The sequence below is a fragment of the Mus caroli genome, chromosome 16, assembly GCF_900094665.2.
Source record: "Mus caroli chromosome 16, CAROLI_EIJ_v1.1, whole genome shotgun sequence".
Lineage (NCBI taxonomy): Eukaryota > Metazoa > Chordata > Mammalia > Rodentia > Muridae > Mus > Mus caroli.
In genome coordinates this window covers 10,184,136-10,203,938 of record NC_034585.1, presented here as the reverse complement: position 1 = coordinate 10,203,938, position 19,803 = coordinate 10,184,136, and the positions used below count along the sequence as shown (strand labels likewise).

The 19,803-nt window shown below is 43.6% G+C and overlaps 1 protein-coding gene across 3 annotated transcripts in view; it reads right to left on the bottom strand.

Moving 5' to 3' along the window:
• Window positions 1-9,222: 9,222 nt before the first annotated feature.
• Window positions 9,223-19,803, bottom strand: part of Bfar (bifunctional apoptosis regulator) — a 30,106-nt gene continuing 19,525 nt past the window's right edge. For all 3 annotated transcript variants that reach the window (XM_021184962.2, XM_021184963.2, XM_029470513.1), the window contains 4 exons: window positions 17,848-17,992; window positions 13,859-14,032; window positions 12,289-12,491; window positions 9,223-10,068 (listed from right to left, as the gene is read on the bottom strand). In XM_021184962.2, the coding sequence (XP_021040621.1) occupies window positions 9,876-10,068; window positions 12,289-12,491; window positions 13,859-14,032; window positions 17,848-17,992 (715 nt within the window). In that variant the 3' untranslated portion in view covers window positions 9,223-9,875. The remainder of the gene's footprint in view (window positions 10,069-12,288; window positions 12,492-13,858; window positions 14,033-17,847; window positions 17,993-19,803) is intronic.

Here is a 19,803-nt window from a genome sequence, read left to right as displayed (position 1 = left end):
TGTTGATGAAGGGATTGTAAGGTTTGGGGAAATTGCAATGCTACAGCGGGTACTCTGTAAAACCTAATCCTCCACAGTGAGAAGGCTCAGGAGACATGCCCTTCATGAGTCCTATAAGACACAAAATAGTGAGAGGGGCACCAGCACATTTGAAGAGCTTTATTGTTGCCCCTTTCCTTGTGCCAGACCTTAAGGTTGAAGATGCTGCTGTCCAGTTAACGGGATTGAATGGAGTTTAATTGGACCCCGATAAGTAGCAGGGGCTGGGTGACAGCACTGAATCACCAAAAGCAAGGTGACTTATAGGTGCATTATAACTGTTAGGGTAGTTCTAATGGACAGCATAAACAAAGCAATGTTCATAGTGGCCTGACCCATAATGGTCAGCACAGGCAAAGTGAATTTAATGGTGGGTGACTCATGTGGACATTTAGTGCTACTAATTACTCATGGTGTTTCCAGGCAGGAAATAGATAAGAAGCCACTGAATTTTTGTTTCATCTGTAGAAGCCAAAAAGTTCTCAAACAAATGAAAAGGCTACACTGGATCACAGCAAGGGGGAATCTCAGCCCATGAATCAATTTCCAGACTTGAGTCAGCTGGCAGACCCAGAACCCCTTGAGTGAAAGGACAGTCAAGTTCCCCTAAGGAAGGACTTTGATAAAATATCTAAACATTTTGCTGTTAGTCTTTCTCCAGCCCTTCCTCAGGGGGATCTGTGGTTTTTTACAGGGGAAACTGAACAATGGAGGAAAAGAAACAATGAGATGGTTCAACTGCTGGATGCTGGTTCTGAACCAGCACTGATTCTAGGAGACCTCAAGAAACATTGTGGCCCTCCGATTAAAGCAGGAGCTTATGGACATCAAGAGGTTAGGGAGTGGCTGGAGTCTGACACACACAAAGGTTCTGTGGATTCCTGGACTCATCCCCAGTCCCCGGATGTATAATTGGGGTAGATAGACTTAGACCTTGGCAGATGTTGTACATTGGTTCCTTGACTTTTGGAATGAGGGCTATTAAGTTTGGAAAGGCTAAATGGAAGCCACTGGAGTTGCCTCTGCTAGGGAAAATAGTGAATCAAAGACAGTGTCAAATGTCTGAAATAATTACAAAACTAGTGCCACCATCAAGGACTTGAAAGGTGCTGGGTGATGGCTGCCACCACATTTCCTTCTGGCTAATGTCCAGGACAGGTGGATCATGGAGCATGACAGTTGGTCACTGAGAATTCAATGAAGTACTGACTCTGACTGCAACTGCTGTGGCAGATGTCGTGTCTTACTTGAACAGATTAATACACCCCCCATACAATATGGTATGCAACTATTGATGTAGCAAATGCCCTTTTCTGGGTGTCTGCCCATAAGGCCTATCAGAAGTAATTTGCTTTTAGTTGGCAATGCCAGCATTGTACCTTTACTGTTTTACCCCAAGTATATATTAACTCTCCAGCCCTGTGTCTAAGTTAGAAGGAATCTTGTCTGTTTCTTCCATAAAATATTACATCGGTGCACTATATTGGCAGCATTATGCTGATTAGATCAAGCAAGCAAGAGGGAGCAACTACTTTGTACTGATTGGTAACAATATGCATACCAGAGAATGGGAAATAAATCCAACCAAAATTCAAGGGCCTTCTACCTCAGTTAATTTCTTAGGAGTCCAGTTGCATGGGGCATGCAAAGATGTTCCTTCTAAGGTGAAGGATAAGATATTGCACCTGGCCACTCCTACCACGGAGAAAGAAGTACAAACTTTAGTGGGCTGCTTATTTGGATCCTGGAGACAGCACATTCTTCACTTGGGTGTGTTACTCCTGCCCATATACCAAGAGACTCAGAAAGCTACTAGCTTTGTGTGGGGCCTGGAACAGGAGAAGGCTCTTCAACAGGTCTAAGCTGCTGTGCAGGCTGTTCTACCACTTGGAACATATGAGCCCTTAGACCTGGTAGTCCTTGAAGTGGCAGTGGCAGATAGGGATGCTGTTTGGAGCCTTTGCAGGCCTCTATAGGTGAATCACAGAAGAGACCTTTGGGCTTTTGCAGCAAGGCTCTATATCATCTGCATACAATGATCCTCCTTTTGAAAGACAGCTTTTGGCTTGCTGTTGGGCCTTTATGGAAATTGAACTTTGGACAGTGGGCCACCAAGTTACCATTAGACCTAAGCTGCCCGTCATGAGCTGGATATTTCTGACCCAACAAGTCATGATGCAGGACACGTACAGCAGCAATCTATTATCAAATAGAAGTGGTATATACATGATCATGCCCGAGCAGGTCCTGAAGGCATAAGCAAGTTACATGAAGAAGTTGCCCATGTAAATGGTTTCTACTATTACAATGCCACCTGTTGCCAAGTGTGCACCTCTAGCCTCATGGGGGCGTGCGTGCCTTATGAGAAGTTGACGGAGGAAAAGATGTCTAAGGCATGGCTTCATGATAGTTCTGCATGTTATGAAGGCACCATCTAGAATGGGACAGCTGCAGCATTACAATCCCTTTCTGGGACAGCCCTGAAAGACACCACTGAAGGAAACTCTTCAGTGGGTAGAACTTCAGGCTGTACACATTTTGCTTGGAAGGAAAAATTGCCAGATGTGTGATTGTTCAGATTCGTGGATTGGCTAGATGGTCAGGGACTTGGAAAGAGCAAGATTAGAAAATATATGAGAAAGACATCTGGGGAAGAAGTATGTGGCTAGAGCTCTCCAAACGGGCAAAGGATATGAAGATACTTGTGTCCCATGTAAATGTTCATCAAAAGGTGGCTTTAGCTGAGGAAGAATTTAATAATCAAGGTGACAGGATAGGCCCATGAACAAAGTGGCCATGGAGGCAGAGATGAGGGTTATGCATGGGCTTGGCAGCATGGGCTTCCACTCAGCAATGCTGACCTGGCTACAGATGCTGCTAAAAGCCAGATCCTATATATGCACCATTCTCTGAGTTGACCTGGTAGCAGCTGATAATACCACTTCCTCCATGGAAAGGACAATGCTTTGTTCTTACAGGAGTAGATAGATACCTATTATAGTTATGGATTTGACTTTCCTAAACATAATGCCTTATGCACAGTATTGCTTCTGACCAAGGAACTCATTCCATAGCCAGAGAAGTATGACAGTGGGCCCACAATCATGGAATCTTGCCACGATCTCCACCATCTTGAAGCAGCTGGCTTGATAAGAAGATGGAATGGCCTTTGGAAGACACAATTACACTTCCAATTAGGTGGCAGCAGCCTGGAGGGCTGGGGCAAGAGGCAGGATATTCTTTTAGTCAGTGTCCAAAATACAGTGATTTCTCCCATAGCCAGGATCCACAGGTCCAGGAATCAAGGAATGGAAAAGGGAATAGTCCCACTCATTATCACGACTAATGATCCACTAGGAAACATTTTGCTTCCAGATCTCTAGGCCTTATAACTTTTGTTGGCTTAGAAATTTTGGGTCCAGAGTAGGGAGCAGTACTCCTACCAGGAATCACAACAAACATTTCATTCAACTGGAAGCTCACACTTTCCCCTTGCCACTCTAGGCTTCTAATGCCTTTAAACTAATATGCTAAGAAAAGAATAACAGTGGAGGGGTCATAGATCCAGATCACCAAGGGGAGATTGGATTGCTTCTTCACAATGGAGGTAAGAAAGATTATGTCTGGGGTGTAGGAGATCTCTTAGGGCATCTCTTTGTGGTACTGTATCCTGTGATTAAAGTCAATGGGAAACTACAAGAGCCTAACTCAGTCAGGATGACAAAGGGCACAGGCACACCAGAAATGAAGGTATGGGTCACTCCTCTAGGAAAAGAACCAAGACCTGCTGAGATTCTTGTGGAAGGTGGAGGAAATACAGAATGGGTAGTAGAGGAAGGTAGTTATAAACACCAGCTATAAACAACCAGCTAAGAGCCAGGTATGGTAGCCCACACCTTTAATGCCAGCACTCGGGAGGCAGAGGTAGGTGGATCTCTGTGAGTTGGAGGCCAGTTTGGTCTACAGAGCTAGTTCTAGGACAGCCAGGTCTACACAGAAAAACTCTGTCTAGAAAAACAAAGTAAAAAAAAAAAATACTAGTTAATGCCATGTGACCAGATACAGAAACAAAGATTATAGTTAACACGAGTGTTTCTGTCTTGTTTTGTTAAGAATGTTTAAGCATAGCCGGGCGTGGTGGCGCATGCCTTTAATCCCAGCACTTGGGAGGCAGAGGCAGGTGGATTTCTGAGTTCGAGGCCAGCCTGGTTTACAAAGTGAGTTCCAGGACAGCCAGGACTACACAGAGAAACCCTGTCTCGAAAAAAAAAAAAAAAAAGAATGTTTAAGCATATATCTGTGTTTTCTTTCCTCAATTTATCGTGTGATAGAACATCAATTAAGAGAGTATAAATGGTTATCATAGTTAAATTTGAGATACTAGAAAAATATATCCCTCAAGGAATATTGCCATCTTTTCTCAACTTATAATATGTTTATAGTTGTATGGATGGTAGTTACGTTCGGTGTGATTATGACCTGGTTAAATATATAATGTATCTGTAATTGTAGTAGAATAATTATATTATGTTTAGGTGCTATGTTATATATTTCATTTGGAAATTAAACATGACATAAGATATAATTGTGCATCAGGTTGACAAGACATAGACTTGTATTGGCTATTCTTGGTTGTTACCTGGACTTACCTAACACCCAAAGTTGAAAGGCACACACCTGTGAGAAATTTGCTTCATTTGAAGTAAGTGGATCCCCTTCTAATCCAGATCTTTGAGGTAGGAAGACCTTTACTTGGGATCTTGAGGCAGGATCATGAGATGGGAAGACAACTTTAATCTGAGCCATGCCTTCTGCTGGAAAGCGAGGGACGGCCATGGAAGACAGAAGCTTCTGCTCTGCCTGCTTGTCCTCCCTTTGCCAGCAAGTCCACTCCTTCAGGGCATTAGAGATGACTTTTTCTGGAATTCCAGGGTATGTATACTGAGCCCTTTAGCTCATCCAGTTAGACTGTGTTTCTGTTCACAGCCGGCCATTGTTGGATTCCCTGCACTGCAGCCTGTAAGTCATTTTAGTAAATCCACTTTCTATATATAGAGATCCAAGTTCTATTACTCGAACTTTGACTAATACAACCCAAACCATTAACCCAGGTCTTGTATTTTGATGCTAATTCTGCTTGGGGGTGGGGATGGGGGGCTGTGGGTGAGGAGTGAATCAGGACACAGGTGACTTCTTGTGAACCTGCTCTCCACCTTAACTTGTAAAATAAAGGCTAGAGCCGGTGATTGCCAGTAGAAGGCAAGGTGGAGCTGCAAAGTTTGGGGGAGAAGGAGGAGAGAGTGGAGGGAGAATGGAGGAGAAGCACGTGGCCTGGATAAACCACAAATTACAAGGGGTCTCATAAACGGGGAATATAGTAGTGTAGTGGTAGATCTGCCCAATCTAGGCATGCAGCTTGTATTCATATTAATTGAGTTGTGTTTTCATTGACCAGGCTCATTTGGGTTGGAGATTTACCACAACCTAACAATGATAAAGAACTAGGCCGAAGGCATGGTTTAGTGCTTAAAGGACATTTGCTGCTCTTTTAGAGGATCCAAAATCAGCTTTAACCCCACAAAGCAGCTCGTAACCAGAAACAACTCCAGCTCCAGGGAATGTCCCAATGTCCTCTTCTGGCTTCTGCATATGAGGCAGACATGGTGCACACACATAATGCAGGCAAAATATTCATGCATAGAAGAATATTAAAAATACCCAAATAAAAAATCGAATTCAAATTTGTATAATCCAAAATACTGTCTGCATTTGTGTCCTTTCCTTGTTTGTTTGTTTGTTTGTTTGTTTTTGGTCTGTTTAATGGTAGCATGTATTTTAAAAAGTTCAGGCACGCATAGGTATTCATTTCATTATAATGAATTTAAAAAATTCACATTGTCATTTAACTGAACAGTGGTCTTTATGTAATCTATTGAAAATATTGTTAAAAAATTAATGTTCTGAGTAGTAGTCCAAACTAATTTTGCAGTAAGATTTAGTGCTATTGATGGAGTGATGTTAAAGAGATGGAGGTAGTTAGAGGATAGCTGGGGATAGGCAGCGGCCGTGGTGTTTTATGGGTTGACTGGCTTCCTCTCTTGGATTCCATGCAGTGCACCTCCATGGCCAGCATGACAATATCTGACTGTCAGTTCTTTAAAACGAGATGATGATTTTACTGCTTTGATTCTCCCTCAGACTATTTGAAGTCATCACTTAATTTTTCTGGTTGGTAGTATTTCCCCAGAACCAAACATACTGTTGTAAGATGCTGTCATAAATAATGAACAGACTGATGAGCAAGCTACAAAAATAATGCTGGTCTCAGTAACACTGCACAATTGATTATTTAAGAACCATGAACCTTTGGGTTTGGGTGTTAACAGCGTAGTTGGTAGAATGCTTGCCTCACATTCATGAGATCCTAGGATTTACCTCCAGCACCATGGGGGATGCTGAGATGCTGATGCTCAGAACTGGAAGTGATCTCTGAGACCTTCAGTTTAAGTGGCTTTAAAAACAAACACATTATTTTATGTGTCGGTGTGCTCTGCCTGCGTGTGTGCATGCGTACTACATGTATGTGTGGTGCTCCTGACGGTCAGAAAAATACGTCAGATTCCCTGCAGTGAAGTTACAGATAGTTTGGAGCCCACACGTGTGTGCTGTGTGCTGGGAACTGAACTCAGCTCCTCTGGAAGAAGAGCGAGCGTTCTTAGCTGTGAGATCCCTCTAGCTCCAGAGCCAATGGTGGTCCTTTTTTTTTTTTTTTTAACTTACAGTTTTGGATAACATTAAAGTACATTTTCAAACAAAACTTTTGAAGAGTCCGTGTGTGTGTGTGTGTATGTGTGTGTAGAGCTGTTGTGGGAAATATTAAAATTTGGCCTGCAAGCTTCCCTACACTACTGCGGGACACTGGCAACTCTGCCCAGGTGGGTTGGCCGGCCATGCACTGGGGGGCAATGGCCGACCTGTTATTATCTCATAGAGAATCTCTGGCTCAGAACTCCAGAATCTCTCCACCCAGCTCGCTAGGTTCCCACTGGCGGGTCGCTACCATGCCAGCACCCAGGCTTCAAAACCCCACAGCCTTTGTGGCCCACATTAGACAAACCCACGGTTTGCGCCATACCTTTCTCTCTGGAACCCAGCCGAATTGCTGTGAGAAGAAAACACCACACAAACTTGGCTCAGAAACAGCGGTAACTCAGTCTCTGGGCGCAGCAATGAAAACCCTATTGACTCTGACTCCTCTGGTGGCGATCCTGAGGATCCGCCATGATACGGGAAACTCTTAGCTACATCTCGCCCTTATGCTATCCCCATTCCAAAAGGCCCCTTTCCTAGTTTTAGAAGATACAGTTGAGACTATGCCCTACTATTTTCAGTCTTTTCTATCATTAATGTAAAACCTTGGAAACTGCCTCTTGAAAAGCAGTATTAGAGCCAGGCGTGGTGGCACGCCTTTAATCCCAACACTCAGGAGGCAGTGGCAGGCAGATTTCTGAGTTCGAGACCAGCCTGGTCTACAAAGTGAGTTCCAGGACAGCCAGGGCTATACAGAGAAACCCTGTCTCGAACCCCCCCAAAACAAACAAACAAACAAACAAACAAACAAAAGACAAATCAAAATAAACTGAAAAGCAGCATTAGGTTGGGCATGTGGCTCAGTGGTAGAACACTTGCCCACCACAAATGAACCCTGGGTTGCATATCTAGTACTGCCAACTTCTGGATTCTAAAAGTTCCAGCTCTGTCATTTCCTATTTCTGTAAATTCTTTCTTAGGATCTGTGTAAAGAAACCCCACTTTGGGCTAGGGGATGTCACTAAGCTAGTAGTGTTTGCTTTCCATACATAAAGCCTAGAGGTCAATTCCTAGCATTATATAAAACTGGGTGTGGTTGCATGCAACGGTAATTCCAGAATTTCAAAGACCTGAGGATCCAAGCCTTCCTGGAGGGTAGACAGATTCAAGCATTAGCACAAGCCTGTGCTCCTGGATCTGAGCATGCCCGCTCTAATGGAAGCTAGAGTGCCAGCCCATCTGCTTTATGCCCAATCTCCTCTTTTCCTGGGCATTACTCATCTTTGAGGTACAGTGTCAGTGCACATGGAGTCAGTGTGGAAGGCCTCAGGTGGGGGTGGGATATTGGGAGGCTGGCTATATACAGTCTAGCCTGGGCACTCCTGAACCTATGACTGCCAGTACCAGTACAATGACCTTTGTCAGCCAGCCCCTACCTCCTCATGGGAAGGAAGAGCAGGGGTCACTACAGTGTGCCTGAGCCACAAGCTGCTGTCTTACGCAAACAAAGTCAGGTGGCCTGGGTTTCTGTGAGAAAACTGGGAAAGACTCTTCCCTTCCTGTAGAAATCTCTAAGCAACCATCCTGGTTAGCTGGAAACTCAACATGACTAGGTTATAACACATCAAGCAATGTAGGTTTCCCCTTCTATTTCCTTAGCAATCAGATTTCTCTATAGAGGTTGTATTTGTATAAAAATCTTTAATTTTTATTTCAAGTAATTTTCCAAACTTTCAATGTAAAGTTTAAGTGAAATCTTCACTCTGAGATACAAAGAGTTAATGAATTACCAAGTCTCTCTGTCTCTCTCCTTCTGTCTCTCTCCCATTGTCTCTGTCTCTCACCTATACATTCACTGTCTGTCCGTCTGTCTGTCTGTCGGTTTCACGTTGGATGCAAGCCTGTTTCAGCCAGGCCAAGGCTGATAAGCTCCCACTCTACATCTGCTGAGTACACTATGTCTACACGGGCATACAGGTCATCCTTCAGCCTACTCCATTCTTATGATGGCAGGACTCGGCATAATTATACTTGCTTTTATACTATAGAACAGAATAAAGATTGTCCATTATACAGTGTGAGGGCAGCTTACAAAATGCTCCTTGATCAGCCTATACTGCATTTATTGTACAGATTAAATTATTCAAAACACAACACCAAGCAGTGCTCAGTCATCTAAGAAGACTCGGCCTGATGGGCATGCCATTCAACTCCATGCTCACAGAAAGGAGAACCCAATTTCCAATGCTCATAACAGGAAACAACACAGCTATCCGGCACTGTCTCTTAGCCTGAAGTTTTCTCTGAGTTTATTCTGAAACCTACCAACTATTCAGTGAGGAACTATGACTGGATTCTAGGTCTTTATCTTTATTTTGTATGTCCGACTGTCCATATCTATGACCAAACCTACCCTGGCTTTCCTAAACTTGACTCATGGGACAGAAGTGGCCCAACAAGCCTGGTTTGGGAGCCTGTCAGTCAGTGAGGTTAAGGCTACTGATCATAATGGCCTTCCTTTTTATCTTTTCTTCTTTTTGTTTTGTTTTGATTTCTTTCTTTTTTTCTTTTTCTTTTTTTTTAGAGACATGGTTCCTCTATGTAGCCCTGGCTGTTGTAGAACTCACTCTGTAGACCACTCTGGTCTTGAACTCAAAAATCCACCTGCCTGTTTTCCTAGTGCTCAGGTTCAAGGTATGCACTACCACACCCAGCCTATATTAGCCTTTTGACAGCATGTCACCCCAAATTATGACCAAGACTTTCACTTCTGTTGGCCATAGTAGCCCGAGCCTCTCAAGTCCCTGTAAGAAGACTGGCTGGGTGTTGACCATGAGTCCAATCTGACCTGGGTAGCAGTCAGCTGGCATGGTGCCAGAGTCAAAGGAAGAGGGACCTGGTTGAAGTCTTGACACACAGAAGCAGCACCTCGCATTACCAGGGGTAGAAACGAGTCCCTTGTCTCTTTGAATGTCACAGCTTGGTTGTCAGGTAGATTCACGGGCTCTCTCGGGCCTTGCTGTCCATCATAACACTTGGGTTTCCAGCCGTCGGACTTCCTTGACCACCAGATCAATGTTAATAATTGGGTTGAAGTACAGAGCCCAGTAAAATAAACAGTTGCAGACAAACTGAGGAATAAGTGGCCAGAACATGGCCATGAAAAGCCCCTGTGTCGATACTTTCCAGAAGTGGCTCCACATCCTCTGGGGCACTGTCCTGAAAAGAAAGAAGAGTGGTGGACGGTGGGCTTGGATAAGCTGGGTGCCGAGGGGTCTGACCTGTCACCTGTTCTCACAACCGAGGAAACACTTCTGCCTTACCAGTCTCCAGCTCCTAGCATGTGTCCTCTAAGGGTGCTCTCTGTACACACTGGCGCAGACTCTGTTCTACCTGCTTTGTTGCCCCTTTTTTCTTTCTTTTTGGTTTTTCAAGACAGGTTTTCTCTATGTAGCCCTGGCTGGCCTGGACCTCTAGACCAGGTTGGCCTCAAAGTGACAGAGATCCACCTGTCCCTGCCTCCCAATTAAAGGCATGTGCCATCACAACCTGGCAATGGCACTTTTTTTTTCCTAAGACAAACTTTCATATTGCTCAAGCTTAGCCTAAACTTACTATGTAGCTAAGAATGATCTTAAACTTCTCATCTTTCTGCCTTGGCCTCCTGAGGGCTGGGATTTCAGACACGTGACACCATATCTTGTTGATCTGTGCTGGGGATGAAATGCAGAGGGACAAAGCCTAAGCATGAATATATACATTCTCTAAATAAATAAATGAGTCTGCTGAATGGAAACACTTGAGAGTTTCTTACAACAATTTATAAGGCCAGGAATTGTGTGAGAGAGAGGATATCAATATGAAACAATGTGGTAGCCTGTTTGCCTGGAGCTCTTTTCCTGAAACAGTCTGAATTGCTCCGGAGATGCCTGCCTTGTCTTCCTGGGGCAATGAGAGCATCCCAGGCCCTCCCTCCTCTTTTTCCTGTGTGGTCTGAACTGGAGATATGCTTCATACCTTAAGTTTGGCCATGGAGAGCATAGCACACTCCTGCAGTGTAGCATGTCTGTGTGACCACATGATTAAAGCTGGACCAATCAGAGTAAAGGCTTGTTTCAAGTGTGATGGGAAAAGAAATGCTTGCTTTTGAATGGCACTGCTAGGCCAAGCTCTGGGGCAACCAGAGGCTATGACATGCAAGAAGAGTTGAGAGGAGCTGAGTAGCACAGGGAAGGCAGCCTGTGAGCAAGGTGGTCCTGAGTGAGGCAGCCCTGAGGACAGTATTCGCATCTCTGGGTCTGTGCTGCACACACACACACACACACACACACACACACACACACACAAATTAGAACAATGAGCCAGGCATAGTGGTACACTTCTTTAGTCCATTTTGTGACCTTGGTCTACTAGTGAGTAGCTAGACAGAGCTACAAAGCAAGACAAATAAAGATATACATTTACAAAATAATTTAATAAACATACATAAAGTAAATACATACATACATACATACATACAAAACAAAAACCTAAAAACTAATCAAAACCAACAAACACAAAGAGCCAGGCAGAATAGCACAAGCTTATAGTTCAGAAGCCTGAGGTAGGAGATAACCTGGCATACTGTAGGCCTTGTCATTTCTGCAAAGGTCTGGGTGGTATAAGAAAGCAAACTGAGCAAGCCATGGAAAACAAGCCAGGAAGCAGCACCCTCCATGACCTCTGCTTTAGTTCCTGCTCTGACTTCCCGGGATGAACTACAAACAGTAAGCCGAAATAAATTCTTTCTTCCACAAACTGATTTTCCCCCCCCCAAAAAGAGTTTCTGTGTGTAACAGCCTTAACCGTCCTGAAATTTGACTTGTAGACCAGGGTGGCCTTGAACTCCCAGAGATCTGCCTGTCTCTGCCTCTCCGTGCTGAGGTCCCTGGGCTGAGATTTAAAAAGTGCCCCACCACACCAGCTTTCCTATTGACTTGGATCACAGTGTTTTAGCACAGCATTAGAAACCTAAGATAGACCCCATCTCTAACAAAATAAAACAAAGAAACCAAAGAAAATCAACAAACCAAACCACTATATGAAATGAAGACTGCCTCCTCGACACAAATCACATTCTTATTTGCTGTTTAAAGAGTATTTCTCAAATCAGAGCCTGAGGAGTCAAGGTAGAATTTTTTTAAAAGACTTTATTTTTATTCACTTATTTTAGTTATATGTATATGTGTATAGGTTTCTGCATATGAATGCAGTGCCCTCAGAGGCCAGAAGAGGATGCCAGATGCCCTGGGGTTGGAGCCATTGTAGACTGCCTGATGGGGGTGCTAGGAAACCCCATCCCCCATGCCAGGTCTGAAAATACTTTAAAGGGACCATCCTCATTGGTATTTCTTTACCACTCCCTGTTGCTCCAACCATCTACCACTGAAAGGCACTTACTTCAGTTCACTTCTCGACCAGATCCTCCAAAAAGAGAATAACTCCAGAACAGACAGCAGCACGGCATTGACAATCAGGAAGCGAGATGTCCAGTAGTGAACCTCCAGCCAGTCCCAGGCAAACTCCGCGATCAGCTGGTATGGGAGAAAGGAGTATTTGACAAGGAATTCTCTCCACTGCTTCCATGTGGGCTCCCTCAGGTCCTTTAAGAAGAACACACAATAGAGTCCCAGTCATCATAGGATTGACTTATACAAGTAATGTCAATGGGTGAGCTTTACATTTGGACACACCCCTACCTCTAACAATCAGCACCTTGTTCTCTCTAGCTGCCCCCAAACTCACATTTTTTTCTGCATCAGTCCCGTATTAAAAGCATGTGCATGGCTAAATTGAATAAAAATTTATCAATCCCCCTTGTAATAGTTCATCTTAAAATGAAGTTGGGGCTAGAAAAATGGCTTAGAGGTTAAGGATGCATGCTGTCCACGCATGAGGACTGGAGCTTGGATCTTCTGTACTTCATAAAAGCCAGGTTTGGTTCTTGACCCCCTGTAGCCCCAGCACTCAGGGGTGGGACGTGAGGACATTTGGGGCTTGCTTACTGGCTGCCAGCTTACAGAAAACCTCGAACTCCATGTTCAGAGAGACTCTGCCTCCAAGAAACAAGGGAGGAAGAGATAAAGGAGAACCCCTCCCTTTGGCCTGTGCATAGGTTCAAGAACCTGCCCACACTGTGTGTATTAGTATACACATATGCACCAATGTCACATTCATATACACACAAAAAGTCAAAAGTAAGATCAATGTTACCAAAAAGTTTGAACTGAGATGTTTATTGTAGAGTTGTGGAAGATTAGAAGTAAAAACCTTACTAGGCCTGAATTATGAATAACAGGGCAAAATGAATTTAGGATTTCTGTTCTATTCCTTTGCGTCTACATGGGAAGGTCAAAACATGCCTAGAATAGAACATCTTAGCTGTGTTATAATGATGACATGGTGAGTGAATAAAAAAGACCTAAATATGTCCCTTGAAGAAGTGATTTCTTGATAGTAGGTACAGTGTAGTACATAGATAGTCCAACAGTAGCAAACAAATATTACTCTCAAAAGACCGACTAGATTCAGAAGTCGTCCCAGCAAAATGAGTTCCACAAGGCTTGGAGAATGACACATGACATGGAGAAATAACTGGCCAATGCCAGTAGTCATATCCTGGGCCACGGCTTACTACTGTGAGGCCTTTAGGGCAGATCCAAATCCTGTTGTAGTAGGCTAAATACTACTCTTTAGGGGTTCTGCCAAATATCAAGGGCCATACACCTAATCTCTTAGGGTGTTCCAGGCCTACAGTGACTTCTTTTGTAACAAAAATCAATGCTTTAAAAAAAAAATTCAAGATTATTCACTCTGGCTGAACAGTACAGAAAATGAAGTTGGCTTCCAGGAGAGGGTCACACTTTCTTTTCTTCTGCAGAGGACTTGCCCTGCAAACTTATACATAGGCTGGTCTACTTTCTCCAGTTTTGTACAACATTGAGGTACAGTAGAATTAGTTTTTTCCTACCAGAAGCTTGGTGAAGATGTCCTCGCCAGAGCGGTTTTCCTGCAGAGGGCAGATGGTATGGATGAAGGGTAGGAAGCAGTCTGTGTAGTCAAACAGGTATAGGTATAGCAAGCCAAGTCTTGGTGAGCTCTTGAGAGCGTAGAGCAAGAACAGGGATCTACCTGGGTTGACAGCCTGCAGAGGACAAGACAGACATGGGACCATGTTATATATGTTGTGGCCAGCTCTCCACCTGCACTTCTTCAATGTCCCATGACTTTTGCTACCAGTCTTTTGTTTGGTATAGAGCTCATTTGTTGGGGTATACTGTAAAAAGCTCCAGTCTTGCTGGGCATGGTTGTACACATCTCTAATATGTGCAAGAAGTCTGTGAATCTTAGGCCAGCCTTTGTACCAGAACAAGTTCAAGGGCAGGCAACACAGAAAAAGAACATCTCAAAACCCAAGAAGCTGGCTAGACGTGACTATGCACAGCTTCAATCCCAGTTTCAGGAGATGTGATCCTTCTTCTGGCCTCTGAGGGCATGTGGCACACATGTGGTATACATACAGACAAGCAGGCATACACCCAAATACATTACAAAAAATGTATTAGGCAGCTGGGCAGTGGTGGCACACCCCTTTAATCCCAGCACTTGGGAACTCAGGCAGTCGGATTTCTGAGTTCGAGGCCAGCTTGGTCTACAGAGTGAGTTCCAGGACAGCCAGGACTGCACAGAGAAACCCTGTCTCAAAAACCAACCAACCAAACAAACAAACAAACAAAAAGTATTAGGTTAGGCAAGATAACTTAGTGAATAAAGGCACCTGCTCCCAAACCTGACAACCTAAGTTGGCAGCTGCATGTATGCATACAGATCCAAGAGTAAATATACATAATAAAAAATAAATAAGACACACTGGGCATGGTGCTGAACACTTATCATCCTGGCACTTGTGGAATGGAGGTAGCTCAAGATTAGCATCGGTTTCATTGATATCAACTCTACCCTGGCATCATCATAAACAAACCACCATAGCAGCAGCAGCAGCAGCAGCAGCAGCAGCACCACCACCACCACCACCACCACCACCAAAATTGTCCAAGTTTTCAGCTGAGGCACTGCAGACGCATTCTTCATAAACTAGGGTGCATTTTGAAAACGGTGAGTTTTAGGAGTTGGCATGGTGCCTTTCTTCCCAGCACTTGCGAGGCAGAGGCAGGGAGTCTCTGTGAGCTCACAGAAGCCAGCCTGATCTACACAGTGACTTCTAGGACAGCCAGGGCTACATGGTAAGACTCTGTCTTGAAAGAAAGAAAGGAACTAAAAAGCGTCAAGCATGGTGAGGAAGGCGTGTAGTCCTAGCAGCTAGGAACCCAAGGCAGGAAGATGCTGAGTTCCAGGCATGTCTACACAACAGTGAGATTTTGCCTCAAGAAAAGATTTCTATTTGCCTATGTGTTGATTGATCGACCAACCATCTATCCATTGTGTTAGCAACTGACTAGGCCTCTTCTGCATGCATGCTAACCTCTATCACTAAGCCATCCTAGTGACCTTTTCTAGTTAACAATACACAGTCACTTTCTCATTTTCAGTGGGTGTTTGTGTATATGTGTCAGTTATCTAACCTGTTGGTAATGATGGACACAAATCTCTCTGTTTCCCTGTCTGTCTGTCTGTCTGTCTGTCTATGTGTGTGTGGTTTGTGTGCTCACATTTGTGAAGGTATTCTCCCTTGTGTATGTATGCATGCACAGACCAAAGTCAACAATGGTGGCCTCTTCTATTGCTTGCTATCTTATTTTCTGTGAGAGTCTCTCACTGGACCTAAACCCTATCATTTTGGCAAGGCTGGCTGGCTGGCCAAGAGGTGGGGACCCACCTGTTTCTGACTGATTAGAGCTGGGGGCTACATAGGCCGTTGTGCTTTTCTGTGGATCTGAACTCATGTCCTCATCCTTACATAGTAGGCATTTTACTCATTTGGCCATCTCCCCAGACCCTTAGGCAGACTGTTTTCTTTTCTTCCTTCCTTCCTTTAGAGACAGTATTTCTCTGTGTATCCCTGGAATTAGTTTTGCAGACAAGGCTAGTCTCAGTTCAGAGATCCACCTGCCTCTGGATTAAAGATATGTATTATCACCACTCCTTTAACGTGCTGGTGGTACATGTTTGCAATCCCAGCACTCAGGAGGAGGAGGTAGGAGAACAGTAAGCTCCTTTGAGTTGGACTCAAAGACAAACTATATCTAGAAAACAACCCCCACCCAAGGCCAGTGCAGTTTCCATTGGGGTATTATTAACAAACTGTCCTCCTTTGTGTTACATCAGGAATGGGTGAAAGCCACCTGATCGATCCTTCCATTTGCACCTCTTGAACTACAAATATTTCCCACTACGTATTTAAGAGTTACATAGTTTCATCTTTCTTTATAATGCCTCTTTCAACATGCATGCATGCCTGTATATTCCAGAGACTTGCAGTATTCATCACATTCTGTCTGTGGAGGAGAATCAACTGATACCATCACAATGAGGATCAGGTTATCAAATACAGAAAGATGAAGCTGTGTATTATTTGTGACCTGATAATTCCATGCCTCTTCATAGAGTATAAATATATTGTGAATAAGCTGAAGAATGAGGATAATATCTAAAGCAGCATGGTTTGTTGTAACCATTAAAATTACCTAGTGTTTACACCAATAAAGAAATGAGAGCTGTAAAGTGAGTTAAAACCCTGCTGGCTCACTCAGCAAGATAACTGTATTTTCTGAATGACATTTCTGATGCTACAACTAACCTGCTAGCTTTTTAGAAATCTCTATCTGTATCATTCTACCTAGCTAGTCTACGTTTTTCTTGAGTTTCTCCAAACCTAAGAGGGTTCCTTGGCTCTCTTTCCTAGAATACGGTTTTACCTGTGTCCTGACAGTTGTTTCTATTGTTTCTACATGCTCAAAGAGAAAATCCCTATCTCTAACCAGGAGTTCCTTCCATAAAGGCCCTTCCAAGCCTTTGGAGAGAGCAAGCTCTATCAGAGGTCCAATTACGTATGAAAGAGCTCTCCAGCGCCTCCCCTATACTCTTGGCAGGGTGAACCACGTGTCACCTCCATCATGGTGGGCTCCCAGCCAAGTCAGTAGAGGTTGAGCCATTTTACCTTTACAGTGGTAGCTCCAGGTCACTCAGCTGACTTTGCCTTGGACATAGAGCAAAGACAACAAGACCTCTCTCAAGCAACTTGTCTTAAAATAGGGAGGAACTTTCCATTCTTTAGCATGCTTATCTATGGAGGCTTTTAAAGGCACACCAAAACTCCATCTTTTCAGGACACACCTAACTACATCTGACAAACACAGCACATGTAAACATTATATTCTTATTAGGGTCTCTATGTACAACAATCAAATATCCTGTAACAGTAACAACAGAAAAGTTGCGACTATCATCAGGAAAATTCATAAACTGTCACACATGACCAGTGAAGGATTCCATCAAAGAGATGGAATGAACTAGAGCCCTAGGGAAAAGCAGCTATTTGCAGAAGACTGTCCATGGTTCTTGCCTCTTGCCTGTGAAACAATGTATCTAGTGGACGCCTCCCACAGACTATGGACAGGGACCTCTCAGTTTATGCAGCACTCAGGCAGGACACCTCCCATAGATTATGGACAGGGAGCTCTGGGTTTATGCAGCACTCACAGACAGGACACCTCCCATAGATTATGGACAGGGACCTCTCGGTTTATGCAGCACTCAGGCAGGACACCTCCCACAGATTATAGACAGGGACCTGAGAGGCTTGTGAAGCACTCACTGTGGGAACATGGTGCCTTTGGAGATTAGCTGTGCTTGTAGTTTCAATGTCTGCAATGTTTTCTTAAGTTACACAGTGAGCAGGAAGGTGATTGCTAGTTGTTTTCTACCACCCCCTCTTCCCCATCAAGACAAACAAACACCCCCCCCGCCCCCCCCCCCCACACACACACACAAGCGAGTTACCTTGTACTCCCAGAGATTCTGCGGTGGCTTCACACCCAGGGCTCTCACACGCTCCAGCTCCGTGAGGATGACTCTTCTGTGGCTACTGTTTTCTATGGTATAAGGTGCCCTGGAAAACTCTTCTTCTGTCAAAGTTAAAAGCAACCTGAAGGGATGAGGGGTGGAAATGACTTTTGAGATTACCCACAGGATGCAGACACTGAGTTCCTACACACTGAGTTTTGCCTTTCTGCACAGGTATACAGGCTTGCTTAGTAAGGCTGCACATTAAATGCTGTGCTGATGAATACCAAGAGAAGTTTGCTTACTGCCCACTTCCAGTTGGAAATATTTTCACAAACCACTGTCATTATTTAACTCTGCACAGAGTGGCTTCATGTCTATTTTGTGGATCAAAACCTGGTTTCAGAAAAAAAGTGACTTGCTTTAGGCACATCAGAATGTTTGTTCTTAAGCCTCCAAACCATTACAGATTCCTACTGTCATATTGCTTTATTTCTAACAGGGTTATGTAGGAGAAAACTAGAAGGAAATCCAACTGAACACTATTATTACATTAAACATTGTAGGGCTGGAAAGACGGCTCTGTGGTTAAAAGCCACTGACTGCTCTTCTAGAGGTCCTGAGTTCAATTCCCAGCAACCACGTGGTGGCTCACAACCATTTGTAATGGGATCTGATGTTCTCTTCTGGTGTGTCTGAATAAAGTAAAGGTATACTCATATACATTAAATAAATAAATAAAAACTTAAAATAAACATGGTGGCTTTAGCTGGGTTCAATACTGCACATCTGCAATCCTACTGACTTGGAAGGCTGAGGCAGAAGATTCAAACCAAGGCCAGCCTGGGCAACATATCAAGCTTTCCATTTCAAAAAATACCCCAAAACTGTGATTGTACTGAGATACTGATTCAATTTAATAAGAATTATAAATCCCTAATTTATTTTAGGGGCTGAAGATGGCTCAGCAATTAAGAGGCCACTCTTCCAGCAGACCTGGGTTCAGTTCCCAAACTGATATGGTGGCTACATTGGTCTGTAATTCTAGGTCCAGGAAATCTGAAGGCTTTCTTCTCAGCTCCACATGTGCCAGCATAATCATGTTGCAGGGACAAAAAATGGAGGCAAAACACACACACACACACACACACACACACATAAAAATAGATAAAAATTTAAAAAATAGCTATCTATAAAAGAAAGAAAACAGAAAACAAAACGGAATGAAAACAGAAAACAAACAAACACCCAACAATCTGTTTCTACAACAACTCACTGTTAAAAACATCCATGTATGGTGGGAGACACAGTTCAGTGGTAGAGAATTTAAAAAGCTAAGTTCATTTCTATAATTATAGCAGCAATGGGAGAATTGAACACTCAAAATCAGACTGAAATACATTGTTAAATCTGTCTCAAACAAACCAATGAAACAAAACAAAATAAAAAACCCCCAAAGCTCTTTTGCCTCTTGCTCCCTCTTGTTCCCCCGCTCCCCATTCCCTTCCCACCTCTCTCCACGTGTTCATGGCCAGCCTCTACTTCTCTACTTTCTCTTTCTCTACCTGTCTCTCTGCCTCTACTACCCTCTTAACTTCCCTCCCCATGCCCTGAATAAATTCTATTCTATACTAAAAAAAAAAAAAAACAAAACCAAAAAAACCTAAAACCCAACACCATATTTATATACCTATATAAACTGAACAGAAAAACACTAGGGCTGGGGAGGATTTCAGTGGTAGAGAAAGCAGCTAGCATGTTCAAAGCTCTATGTAATCCCCAGCATGCCAAGGAAACACCTTTATATTTGGAAAGACATGTAATAAGTTTTTTTTTTTTTTTTTTTTTTTTACAGGGTGTGTGATGTATAACCCAGGTTTACCTTGAACTCTGCCTCTCCTACCTCCATCTTCCAAGTGCTGGGTTAACTGTGTACCACCATGTTCAGTTATG